This window comes from Poromitra crassiceps, assembly GCF_964638095.1.
Source record: "Poromitra crassiceps genome assembly, chromosome: 10".
Classification (NCBI taxonomy): Eukaryota; Metazoa; Chordata; class Actinopteri; order Beryciformes; family Melamphaidae; genus Poromitra; species Poromitra crassiceps.
The window spans coordinates 53,327,941-53,340,682 of record NC_139631.1 but is presented as its reverse complement, the minus strand read 5'-3'; the positions used below and the strand labels follow the sequence as shown (position 1 = coordinate 53,340,682).

General features: G+C 46.0%; 1 protein-coding gene across 1 annotated transcript in view; it reads left to right on the top strand.

Annotated features, from left to right (window-relative positions):
• The window catches only part of LOC310784514 (tight junction protein 2-like), a gene marked incomplete at its 3' end in the record, with an annotated part of 107,148 nt that extends 98,754 nt beyond the window's left edge, over window positions 1-8,394 (top strand). The window contains exons 19-26 of the mRNA XM_083645496.1: window positions 997-1,097; window positions 2,044-2,301; window positions 3,874-3,969; window positions 4,392-4,904; window positions 5,912-5,997; window positions 6,852-6,992; window positions 8,058-8,119; window positions 8,273-8,394. Of these exons, the coding sequence (XP_083501622.1) occupies window positions 997-1,097; window positions 2,044-2,301; window positions 3,874-3,969; window positions 4,392-4,904; window positions 5,912-5,997; window positions 6,852-6,992; window positions 8,058-8,119; window positions 8,273-8,394 (1,379 nt within the window). The remainder of the gene's footprint in view (window positions 1-996; window positions 1,098-2,043; window positions 2,302-3,873; window positions 3,970-4,391; window positions 4,905-5,911; window positions 5,998-6,851; window positions 6,993-8,057; window positions 8,120-8,272) is intronic.
• Window positions 8,395-12,742: the final 4,348 nt, after the last annotated feature.

The window sequence follows — 12,742 nt, the reverse complement described above, 5'->3', positions numbered from 1 at the left end:
ACAAAGCCCACCTAAACAAATCGATATCCGTGTACATGCACGCTATATTTTGACAATTTTCAGCGCTTTACTTTTCCGCAAAACAGCAGTTTCATTCGGCACTGCTTTTTCTCCCAACCGTACAACTACCGTGTTCCTCCGCTAAAAGCCAGCACAGAGCCGCAGCACTGGATTACTCTGCAGTTATTTGGGGGTATTTTATTTCTCTCGGTTTGTTAGTGAAGACACAACAAATAGAATACACAAACGAAAATATGAGTGATTTTGATAGCGAGGATGATATGCCATTCACCTTGGTGACAAGAGGATACAATTATGAACCAGAGAGAATACAGAAGAGGAACTTTTGCAGAGAGTGAACAGGCAGAAAGAGATGCGCCTCCTGCCTAAATGCCGGGGTGCCCTGGCTGCAGACCTTTTTCACCATTCCCAGGATAAATTGTGGAAAACGTCCCAGACCAGAGAGGCCAGGTGACTTGTTGTCTCTAAAGTAAGTCAGTGTTTTATCTCTCTTCTAAGCCTTCCTGTTTTGTAAACCGCGGCTCTGTGCTCTGTGCTGGCTTTTAGCGGAGGAATACGGTAGTTGTACGGTTGGGAGGAAAAGCAGTGCCGAATGAAACTGCTGTTTTGCGGAAAAGTAAAGCGCTGAAAATTGTCAAAATAGAGCGTGCATGTACACGGATATCGATTTGTTTAGGTGGGCGTTGTTTTAGGTGGCTAAATTACGTTTAAGTTGTTGACCCCCCGTACTTACAGAGAAAAGGCTGGTTTGGCTGAGTGCGCGGTCTCGTTCCACAATGCGCCCAGCCTCCAGAACACTGTACCTAATTAAGTTAGTGTATCGAACTAGCTGATAGGACCCCACTTCAAACAAACCGAACTATCCCTTTAACTAATTTCACAGCACCAAGACAAACTCTAACCACAGATCCATAATCTAGTCATGTGAAAATATGTGTGCTGAGGTTGTGTTCTTTCTATCTCCCGTCTATTCAGCCACCATAGATGTGAACTCAGCCAACGATGCCTGGTACGGCAGCGTCAAAGACTCCATCACACAGCAGCAGATGCAGCCTGTCTGGGTGTCTGAAGGCAAGGTAAACACACACACACACACACACACACACACACACACACACACACACACACACACACACGTACACACACACACACACACACACACACACACACACACACACACACACACACAAACACGTACACATACACATACACACACACACACACACACACACACACACACACACACACACACACACACACACACACACACACACTGCAGGCTTCCTACTGGCTGAGGAATGTCTAGAATATTCTGGACTTTCCAGACAGGGAAAGTCAGGGAATTTACTAATTTCTCTGGGGAATATCAGGGAATTTTACAAATGGGACTTTACAGTTGTTGTCCCCATAACGATGCCAGTATCAGAAATGCCTCCTGTACGGCCTAAAATACTAACAACAAAACATACAAATGTATGTTAAGGTTGTCCTACAACCCAGCTTTTACGAGTGAGAACGAGGATTCTCACATTATGCTGAAGCCTGCCCCTAGCAGCGCTGAACCTGAATACCTCTCTTCTTAATAAAAAATAATACCTTTTGAGAACCACCCAGGTGCCTTTGAAGGCATCCTATCCTATCCATCTCCCTGTCACCTTCTTAGCAGCCACTTCCTGTCTGCACTCTGAGCATGCTCACTGTGTGTCTTCCTACTTCCTCTACAGCTGGGCTCTGTTTGTCTTTCTTTCTTTTCTCTTGTTCTCCTGCTATCTGTCTGTCTGTCTGTCTGTCTGTCTGTCTGTGTGTCTGTCTGTCTGTCTGTCTGTCTGTCTGTCTGTGTGTCTGTCTGTCTGTCTGTGTGTCTGTCTGTCTGTCTGTCTGTCTGTCTGTCTGTCTGTCTGTCTGTCTGTGTGTCTGTCTGTGTGTCTGTCTGTCTGTCTGTCTGTCTGTCTGTCCGTCTGTCCGTCCGTCTGTCCGTCCTTCCTTCCTGTACACCCAAGATCCATCATGTGTCTCTTCTAGCTGGAGGGGGTAGAGAGTGACCTGGAGTGCCAGGATGTCGAACGTCTGTCCTTCCTGTCAGCCATGTCGGCAGACTACCTGAGCCTGGACAGCCGGCTGGCCTCCGACCTGGACGACACGGCCGACGAGGGCGGAGCCTACACCGACGAGGGCGGGGCCTACACCGAGGGAGGAGTCTACACAGACAACGAGCCGGACGGTGAGACGCCTCACGTCTCCGCCATCAGCCGCTCGTCTGAGCCCGTTATGGCCGAGGAGGTCAGCATGAAATAGACACAAACACACAAGCAAGGTTGCCTACAGACTACTTAAAGGAACATTTGGGTATTTTTCAACCAGGATGCTATTTTTGTATGTATAACTAACTAATGTGAGCAGATTTCTTTTTTAATTGGTGCAGTATTGACTCGGTCTTTGAATCTTCACTGGCCTCACGATTCGATTCGATTATGATTCATCTGTCAACGATTCGGTTCCACGATGCATCTCGATGCAGTTCAAAGTATCGCAGCTCGAAGTATCACATCCTCCATTTTCTATATTACTGCACATTGCTGCGTTTTCATCAATGAATACAAGCAGTCAGATAAATATCAAGTCTTTTTTTAGAAAGTGATTTAAAATCTGAATGTCAACCTACATTTTAAACATAAATGTCTTATCGATTTTAATCGATTATGTCATGCAACTGCATCGATGCAGAATTGTCCATGTCTGCATCGCGATGCATCTTATGATCAATTAATTTTGACACCCCTAGTATTGACCAAGATCGCAGCCACTTTGCCCAGATGCCCCTCCTGCCTGGGCAGCCTGCACGTACTGTATGTCACTAAACAAGCTTATTTTTGCAACGGACACAGGCTCAGATTGTTATCGTAAAACGGAGAGGAGAAATGAATGCTTGTTTTAGCTTGTAGTACCTCTCTCTGCCTCTTGCTATCTCTCCAGTTTGTATCCGTATATAGACTCTCCTGAGACTCTCCTGAGACTATCCTGAGACTCACGAGACTCCGTCCTACACACAGTCCCAGGATCTAGAGGTCAATAGAAGCACTTCCAGTTCTCTCTCTATGATATAATAAGGATATGAGCCGATGTGTGGCAAAAAATAAGCTCTTTACACGACGTACATGCACGGTGCCCCATGTGTCTCTGTTCCAGCCCGTTGTGTGGCTAGATCTAGCTCAGTAATGCATCAATTTAAAAAAAATCTGCTCTGATTAGTTCAACATAAATAATTATGAAAAAATGTCCAGGTTGAAAAATACATAAATTCTCCTCTAACCTATGGAGCAACAAGTCTGCAATAAGCTGCACTGGAGCAGTTGGGGGTTCAGTGCCTTGCTCAAGGACACCTTGATCTATTTGTTTAGAGAGGGATCACACTCGCCCTCAGACACACAGCTCAATGCACACGTTCTGTCCTCCAGTCAGAAAATAGTTTTTGCCACTTCCAATTAACAGGCTGCTGCTGCCCTCTGCAGTCGAGACAGTGCATTACAGCTCTGTTTGCCTTCTGACATACTGTAGTGGCCAACTATACAACCAATAAATACAACCAGTCTTCTGACTATAATGAAGACATGTGTCAACTGTGGTGATGTGGTGTTCAGTATTTTAAGAACTTTTTTTTTTATTTCCTGAAAATTTGCCGTTTTGGAGATAATGAGGTTTCCGCCCGACAGCGACGATATGAAAAATGACAAAATACACTGAAAAGGCTTTAAAGAGCGACAAGATGACCGTGCCCACTGTGTGTGTGCGTGTGTGTGTGTGTGTGTGTGTGTGTGTGTGTGTGTGTGTGTGTGTGTGTGCATGTGTGTGTAGATCTTGCGCAGGTGCAGTCCAGACATCCGGGGTCGTGTCAAGAGGATGGGCAGCCGAGCGAGCCCCCCGCCTGCATTCCTACCAGACAGCCCCAAGGTGAGGGAAACACACGCACACACGCGCACGCACACGCACACGCACACACACACACACACACACACACACACACACAATGGTTGACATCATGTGGCCTAAAGTTTAGACCACATGATCAACTGTTAGTTGATAGTTTCCAACAGTAATAACCAGAATGAAAATTGAGAATGGAGTGGTAGAAAGGTGAATATCGAGCACATGACAGTAGTTGTGTTGTGGAGGTTTCTGCCCTGTGTCAGTTGTACATCACTGTGTTTGCTGATACTGTCGTTGCAGCTGGTTGCTATGGGAACAAAGTGGTTTGTGTGCTTTTCCAAATGATCACGAACTTTAGCTCGGACGGTGCATTTTATCAAGTGGGAAAGTGTCACCACACCGTAGGTATTCTGTGCTTGCTGTAACTCCTCGTCTTTCTCGCTCAGGTGAAGCTGGTTCTGAGAGAGGAGGCGGGGCTAGTGCCAGGCTCTACCCACCCACACCACCACCACCACCACCACCAGCACCAGCGCCAGCACCACCCTCCTCCACCCCCCGGCAGCAGCCGAAGCTACGACTCCCCGTCCAGCAGCAGCCCCGCCAGCAGCAGCAACAACGAGCCGCTCCCCCTCTCCAGCTCGGGCACGCTGCCGCTGCCCCCTCCCCCTCACCACCTCAACTCCTTTGGCAAGTCCCGCCCCCTGGGAGCAGCCCCGCCCCCCGTCGCTCTCAAGCCAATCAGCTGCGGGTCCCAGGCAGACACCCCGGTTCACTCGCCCGTCGCTCCTCCCGGTGCCCCCGCGGCAGCTCAGAGGAAGCAGGACGGGGTGGGGGAGGACAGCCCGGTGGAGGACCCGTCCACACGCTCCTTCCTGGGGAAGATCAAGGCTTTTGAGAAGATGGATCACTTTGCCCGAGCCCAGAGGATGCTGGAGCTGCAGGAAGCCCAGAACGCCAGGGTGGGTTCAGGTAGTGTCCTCTAGAGAGAGAGTGGCAAGGACCAAAATGGGTGACTCATTAGCCAATGAACAGCCAGGAAGGGCTCTCGTGCTACTTTTGCATGCTAAAATAAAGCTGATAATGTACAATTTGATTAAAAAAAAAAAAAAAAAAAATCAAAGTACAACACAAACTGTCCATTTTGCTGCAACTCGACAGTGCCGCTTAATCCAGGACCTTACTTCCTGGAACTCTTGAGAGTAACAAACTGGTCCATTGGAGTGAATGGAGATGTTGCGACTCTTCTATCTACACGGCTCTGGGTTTGGGAAAGGGAATATATAGCTCAAGGTTCCCATTGGTCATGGAATTTATGGAATATTGTGGAATTGGGAGGGGTTTATTCCTGACAGGGGAAGTCAGGGATTTTGTTTTCTGGGGAAGCCTGGGAATTTTATAGATGCATCACTTTAAAGACATATAGTAGTGTGAGATTTCCAACTTGTTTGTCACACAGCTAACTGCCTGTCAAAAGGATTGGATTAACTAAGTTTATAAAATGGGTAACATTGACCAGTGACCACACCTGATTGAGATCTGATTAGCCAATTAGATTTTACACTCCTGTCATGAAATGTTCACGCTGGACCTGACATTCTGCCTAACCTTGGTACTGAAGAAACTGTGGCCATGTTCAGACTGCAGGTGTCGGGTGGTGATAGAGTGAGAGGATGATGGGTGGGAGGTGGGGATGGAGAAGCTTATAAAGTGATGGTCAGATACAGGAAGAGGAGTCGCAGTGAGAAGAAGTTAAGGAAAGGCAGAGATCGCAAGGGTACTGGCTGGATGTTACAGGATAGTGACAGTGAATTAAAGACGTAGCTAAAGTCCTCATGGTCCTCTTGTCCAGGAATTTAGATATTCTTGACAAATACTTTGTTCTTGATGGATGAACTGATTACATTTTGGTGGATTACATTATAATTTAGATATTGAGTGAGTCTCTGCTGTCTCTCTCTGTGTCTAGTTGGAAATCGCACAGAAGCACCCAGACATCTACGCTGTTCCCCTGAAGACTGCCAAGCTGGATCACAGCCGCCCACAGCCTATCGGGTAGGCTTACTACTGTCATGTGACTGTTACCAAGTACCAAGCTGCTCTGTGAGTGTGTGTGTGTGTGTCTGCATGTTTGTGTTTCATCAGTCCTTGGTAGCCACCCAATTTGACATTTATCTCATTCACCATTGATCTGAAGAGGAGATGTCAGTAACATTACAGTACTGGCATGGTGTGCAGTGACTCGAACATATAAGGCCACTCAACCTGATCGAACGTCTTCTGTGCGTCGAGTAAGAACGCTGCACCACTGGTCTTTCTTACTGTGATGGTGTTGAGGAGGCGTCTGACATTGAAGAAAGAGAACCTATTTGGGATCAACCCTCTCTGGTCAGGATGAATAATAGATGACAAATGTTTATTTAGCGGGGTAGCCAGCGTTTTAGTGATGACCTTTCTGTCAAACTTCTGGAGCGCTATAGGTCTGTAGCTGGCCGGGTCTACTTCCTCCTTCCCCGCTTTTTAACATGAGGGAGATGTTAGCTTCATACAGTGTTTTAGGCAAGACGTTGTCCTTCTCAGAGCTCGATGTCATTCTGAGGAGCAGCGGGACGAGAACATCACAGAATTTCTTGGAAGATCCGGCACCGAATCCATCCGGCCCGGCTGCTTTCCCTGATGGGAATGATTTCATGGCAGAAGTGATTTCTTCCAGTGTGAAATCAGAGATTAAATCCTCTCTGGCAGCCTCACTAAGTCTGAGTGTTTCAAGAGGGTCAATCACACACACACACACACACACACACACACACACACACACACACACACACACACACACACACACACACACACACAGACACACACACACACACACACATTCTAACTATACTGTATTTCCTCTGTCCCAACAGCTCCAGCTCCCGTCCAGAACCCCAAACTCCTTCCTCCTCAAAGGAGGGCCGTATCTACCCCAGCGAGGAGGAGCGAGAGGAGTACCACAGCAAGCCAGGATACTACCCCTCCAACCCTCACCAGTACCAAGACACTGAACTGTAGGGCTGACACATAGCTGTGCTAACCCGCCACGTCCTGGAGATACATGTACACATACAGTACATATATATTCTCACACACACACACCTACACACACACACACACACACACACACACACACACACACACACTATCTCTCTCTCACACCATTCCAGTCCCTGCACCAGTCAGCTGCTGATTGGAAGTGTCTCCTACTTCTTTGAGATTCTTTGGAAAAAAAACACTATAGCTACTTTTTCGCTTCAAGGGAGTCAAAGCGATCTGTACGGATCTCACTGTCTTCACTCATTTGCTGTGTCTTTTTAACGACTTCTTTCAGTGTTCTTTTATTGTTTGGAGTTTTATTTGTTTCTTTCCGACGTACCTCTTGAATTGTTCAAACTGAGTGATCAGGAACTTGTTTTTCTTGCCTATGCAACTTTTCAGTTTGTGCACAGCAACTGGAATCTATTGCCACGAGTACCGCCCTCTCTCGCCCTGACACAAAACCTCAGCCCACACTAAATATGCGCTTTCTCACGTCTCCCCCCTCCTTTTTCTATATCTATAATCGCCAGCTCTGGTCAAAAAAGGTTACGTATATATTATTACTGTATCACTCTATATATTGTATATCTAATGTCAAGTGTTTATACTCCTCTATCTTTGCATTCCTTCCTATATGACAATGCCTGTGTATACATATACAGTACAGTATATATATATCTATATATTGACAGAGAGAAAGAGACATTCTATATAAGTGACACTGGAATTTGTTACGATTTTTTGAAGTGCCTTTTACTTTCTTAGTCCCATGAGGTTTGGGTTGTCTCTCCTCCACCCCTCCGCCGGACTAAAGCCTCTGCTGCTGTCAAGCTTCAAGGGAAACCAGGGAACCAGGTGACACCAAAACCTTAACGCTGTCCCCACACACTGTACTGTCTGCTCACTGTCACTAACAGTGCCAACACCAGGCCGTCCTCGCCAGGAAAACCACAGCATTGGTCCATTTTCAAGGGGTTTAAAGCGACCGATGTTTTACGAATGTGACATCTTGCAGTTGTGTAAGTGCATACGTGCAGTGCATACGCCGGAGTGCGGAGCTGTAAACAGGAAGTAGGGGCGACGTATGGCAGTCTTCAACGTAATGACAGTCTGATATTGAAATAGCTCGCTGACGGCAGAGGGGGACATTCTGGAGGCCTGGGACACACCGGGGCAGCAGCAAAGATCTAGCGGCAACGAAGGCCGACTGTTTCACGTCTCCTGTGTCTGACTGTTGCATCGCCTCACACAGATACCTCCAGGCGGCTCCTCCAGGCAGCTCCTCCAGGCGGCTCCTCCAGGCAGCTCCTCCAGGCGGCTCCTCCAGGCGGCTCCTCCAGCAGCGACCTACACCCCACTCCCACGCTGACTTAGAGGCACCCTCTCGGGGGCACACGGCCTCGCACTAACATTAGTTTAATCAGAAACCACTTCCATCTGCATAGTTTAAATGAGTTTGAGCCTAGGGATAATTCGAAAACATTTTATTGACCAATTTATGTCAGACGAAGTCAGAAATAAACAAAACAAAGTCAGAAATAAAAGTTGGCGTTCGGTTCTGGTCTGCCCGTCTCTGCTTTGCGGGGAACGTAATGTAGAGACCTAGTGGGGACGTCCTATAGTAATGGTCCCCTTAACATTACCGGAAACATCCAGAAACGTCCCTGAAAGTGGCAAAATAAAGTCCCCCTACCCTTTAAAGAAGTCCACATCAGTCCCGTCCCTTTAAAGAAGTCCGGGAACATTCTGGGAACATTACAAGGCAACATCCTTTCCACAAGTGGGGGCGCTGTCAGAACGTTCGGGGAACAGTTTGATAGGTCAACGGGTTGGATTGTCAGAGAGCCGGGTTCACGGTCCATTTTTAACTGTAACCAGAACCTTCACCAAGTTGTTTTAGCTGCCTAAACGTAACCAAACTGTTTTTCAAATTAACCCACATGACGCCTTTCAAATTAACCATGTTACACGCACAATTTCACTCGTATATGTCGTTTTGGAAGTCAATTGAAATCGACTTATGCTGTTGTTTCGGTATGAGGACGTGTTGGCCAACACGCACGCGCGCGCGCGCGCACACACATACACACACACACACACACACACACACACACACTGCGTCTACTCTAACCCCATCTGCCATGTCCAAGAATGGCTCATCTCAAACTAAATCTGTTCCCCCAGATTTAAATCGAGAAGAACGATAACTGTTAGACGCCATTATTTGGTTTTGGATTTGAGATCATTAGAGTAAGTTAAAGTCGTAATCCGCCACAATCTTTTTTCCTTAATTTCCTCTTCTTCTGTTTTGGTGCTCAGTGGTCTTTGCTGCTGTTGTTTTTTTTGCACTGAGCTTCCAAAGAGACGTCAATCAGTGTTGCCAGTACTGTGATGTCTTTGTCTTTGGACTTTCTGTTAAGTTTGTGTTCCTGTAGGTGGCGCTCTTATCTTTGTCTGTTCAGCCATGGTGGGCTATCACTATTCATGCTAACTACACACTTCTTCTTCTTCTGTTGATTTCAAAGAAAGCAGAAACAAATTGCATCACTTCCTGTGCGGCAGCAGATTAAGACGCATCACTTCCTGTGTGACAGAAGAAAGAGTGTTTAGAACAGCAAAAGGAAAAGAGGCGGGGACTCAAGTCACATAGGACTTGACTCTGACTTGTACTTTGATTTGAGAAGGTTTATCAAGTCAAAGACAAAAGATCATTGACTTGAAAGTCACATCACTGAATTTAAATTATGTTTTCTGAATTTGTATGCAATTATTTAGTTTAAGTTGATTAAGAAATACAACTCATGATGCACTTGTATTGCATTGAAAAGTTATATATGGTATATATATATATATATATATATATATATATATATCTTTACTTGTGCCTCAAGACTTGAGGCTGACTTGGGAGTGGAGCAAGGTTAACTTGGTCACACCTCTGTCAGTTGGTCATAGAGAGCAGCACAACAGACATTTATTTATGTGAAAATATTGCGGATTATGACTTTAAACTTTCCGGGGTGGCGAGTCGACGGCACAGTGGGAAGAGAAGGAAGGTCATAGGTTCAATCCCGCAACAGCCATCGACAGTTATCGCCATCAACTGCGGGAATAGTGTGAACATGCCCTTTGTAAACCTTGATAAGAGTGTTAACTTAATGCCTAAAATGTCAAATGAATGATTGTGCATTGCTGTAAAAAAAAAAGTAACGGAAATACACTTAGTTGTAAACAGAAGGAAAGTCACCTGCTTCTGTTACAAACCTGTGATAGAAGATGAGCCATATTTGTGAGCCATAGAAATTGGCTCAGCAGGTTTTCTGAGGATGCATTGAAGTGTGTGTTTGTGAGCAGGTGGAGTGTGTGGTGGAGGCAGTCAGCTGTGTGTTTGTGAGCAGGTGGAGTGTGTGGTGGAGGCAGTCAGCTGTCTTTGGTCTGAGCTCCACCATCAATGTGTTTCTACATGTTAAAACTAATATGTATCTCAGTTCACTTTACCTCCACAAATGAGTTACAAAGTGCTTTTCTGGCAGGTTCTCTTTCTGGCAGGTTCTCTTTCGTGTCGAGCCTCATTTCTCCACCACATTTTCAATGTATGTTGTGGGATTATATCCTGATTCAGTGCAGCTGTCGTGGATGAACTTCTATAAAACATATGAGATGAGACGAGCGAGGCAGCGCGGTGCGCACCGAGCCGTGTGCGCACCGAGCCGTGTGCGCACCGACCCGTGTGCGCACCGCACTGTTTGTTTTGCTTCCTTCTACCGCCTTCTACTCATGATGCACTGCCTTTCCTATATTTGCTCTTGTGTTTAGTTTGGTTTGCTTTCACACCACAAACGAACCGTGCTAGAGTTCACTTGCAAACGAACAGAGACCCACGTTTTGAAGTGGACCAGAGTTCGCTTGTTCCGCAACAGAGTTGCTTTGCGCTTTCACACCACCCCAAATGAAGCGCACTATCCGAGGAAAGCATGGTTAAAGCGGACCAAACCGCTTATATGTGAAAGCGACCTCGAAGAGAAAGAAGCAAACAGTCTGAATCAGTCAGTAAGATGACGGGGTTGTACTTTCTGTGGGAAAGAAAGGTGCCCACACTAGTCAGTCTATTGCAGTGGTTCCCAAAGTGGGGGTCGGAACCCCCAGGCGGGTCGCGGGACACCACTGGGTGGGTCGCAAGATGATTTCCAGAATGTGTGAAATTGGCCTACAGAATATGTGAACTACAAAATGTGTGAAATACAATTGAAAAACTATTAAAAAGAGCAAATTTTAACCATAATTGTTTTTTTTGTCTATGAAATGCGCACTAACGTTAGTATACTTCAACCACCTCCGGGGATAGTGGGGGTCGCGAGCCTCTGGCACCGTTATTTTGGGGGTCGTGGGCTGAAAAGTTTGGGTCTATTGAACTGCGCCTCAGTATGGTGAACGGCTCTCCGTCCCTTTAGAGCTAGCCTTAGCATCTCCCGGGGCACGCTAAGCCTTGGTGGCATCTTGCGCCTAGGCCATGGGTGTGGGCATACTGTATTTTCATATCTGGTTAGTTTATTTCAGCACAGAGGTGACTCTGGGGGTGGTGATGTCATTCGAACCCAACTGCCACTTCATGCTCCCACAGGAGCAGCTGAGTCTGCTTGGTTTCCTCACGGTGTGTCTTACAGAGTTCCATACCAATACTTTGGAAATGTAGTGGTGGAGAGATAGGCTCGACACTTAAGAGAACGGTTGGTTACACTGTAACCCAGGTTATCTAAGTGGAGAGCCTAAGTCTCCAGCTAAGAGCCGCTCCAAAACATGCTTCCAATCAGGTTAACCTTTTACGGGCCCCAATAACACAGGTGATATGATTATTTGTCTTATAGAAGCTAATCCATGACAGCCGTGCTGAATCAGGATATAATCCCATACGATACATTGAAAATGCAGTGGTGGAGATCTAGTCTCTCCACTCAGGAAACCTGGATTACAGTGTAACCAACAAGTGCTTATGAATGGGTTTGAAGTCCTTCATGAACTGGTATTGAACTCATGGAGTACACTGTTATGGCAGAAGGTTACGTTATAAATGAGAGCGTGAGAATGACAAGAGTGACTGGACTGCGTCTGCTTGAGTTTTTCCGTGGAGTTTCACCTTACAACACCAAATAAAAGTCTTAACCTCATGTGTATTGTGTTTGTTTTGCAACAAGGTATTTCAGTCATTATTTGTTGATACAATATAGTATATTATATAGTAATATAATATAATGTTGTGGTTGTCAAAACAAGGTCCAGGGACCTTGAGGGGGATCCAGGGGGTCCCCCCAGCAAAAAGGTTATTTTCACTATAATTCCATCCATACGTATTATGAATGTATGACTATTTTGGTCATGGGGTTCATACACTTTCTGTAATAAAACATCTAAAAACAAAGAATCTTATCAGATGGGGACCCTGGGACAGAATATTATCAAATGGGGGTCCGTGGTCTAATTTGTGTCAGTTTAGGGGTCGTTGATGTGAGAAAGTTTGAGAAACACTAATTGAATGGCTTAGTAGAGCAGACTGTATTCCAAATACAGTGCAATCTGTTCAAAACAGATGTGGGGACTTGAATCACATGACTTGGACCTGACTCGAGTCAGTTTTAAACAACATGGGCTTCAGTAATGATGTCATCAGTGATGTCACTCAAGCAATTGTGATGTCATCAGTGATGTCACACGAGTTTGTTAACAC